The following is a 360-nucleotide window of genomic DNA, read 5'->3' as shown; positions in this document are numbered from 1 at the left end:
TTAAGCTCTTCAAGCAGCCTGTCCGCTACCAAGCACCATAGGAGTGACGAGAGGACCCCCTTGAGGGCAACCCCTCCCCACCCATCCTTCAACACTCACCGTTCCTAGTGATGTTGTCACTTGACGTCCAAGCATTCCTTGGATCCACTTCACCAGTTTCACCGGAAAGCCCCGCCTTGTCGCCTCAGCACACACAACTTCGTGTGGGGTGTTGTTGAAGGCCCCTTCAATATCCAAGAAGGTGCCTATCAAAAAGCCCCCTTGCTGGAGCTGCTTCTCAATCCTGTGGACCACCGTGTGGAGAGCCGATATGCTCGAGTGGCCAGCCCGGTAGGCGTGCTGCTCTGCATGCAACGGATA

The 360-nt window shown here is 55.8% G+C and overlaps 1 protein-coding gene across 1 annotated transcript in view; it reads right to left on the bottom strand.

Annotated features, from left to right (window-relative positions):
• Positions 1 to 99: 99 nt before the first annotated feature.
• LOC108763126 (uncharacterized) overlaps positions 100 to 360 on the bottom strand; it is a gene marked incomplete at its 3' end in the record, with an annotated part of 13,465 nt that continues 13,204 nt past the window's right edge. The window contains exon 2 of the mRNA XM_018510494.1: positions 100 to 344. Coding sequence (XP_018365996.1) covers positions 100 to 344 — 245 coding nt within the window. The remainder of the gene's footprint in view (positions 345 to 360) is intronic.

Source organism: Trachymyrmex cornetzi, unplaced genomic scaffold (genome assembly GCF_001594075.2).
Source record: "Trachymyrmex cornetzi isolate Tcor2-1 unplaced genomic scaffold, Tcor1.1 scaffold336, whole genome shotgun sequence".
NCBI lineage: Eukaryota > Metazoa > Arthropoda > Insecta > Hymenoptera > Formicidae > Trachymyrmex > Trachymyrmex cornetzi.
The sequence above is the reverse complement of the archived record's forward strand: the minus strand, read 5'-3'. Positions and strand labels throughout refer to the sequence as shown.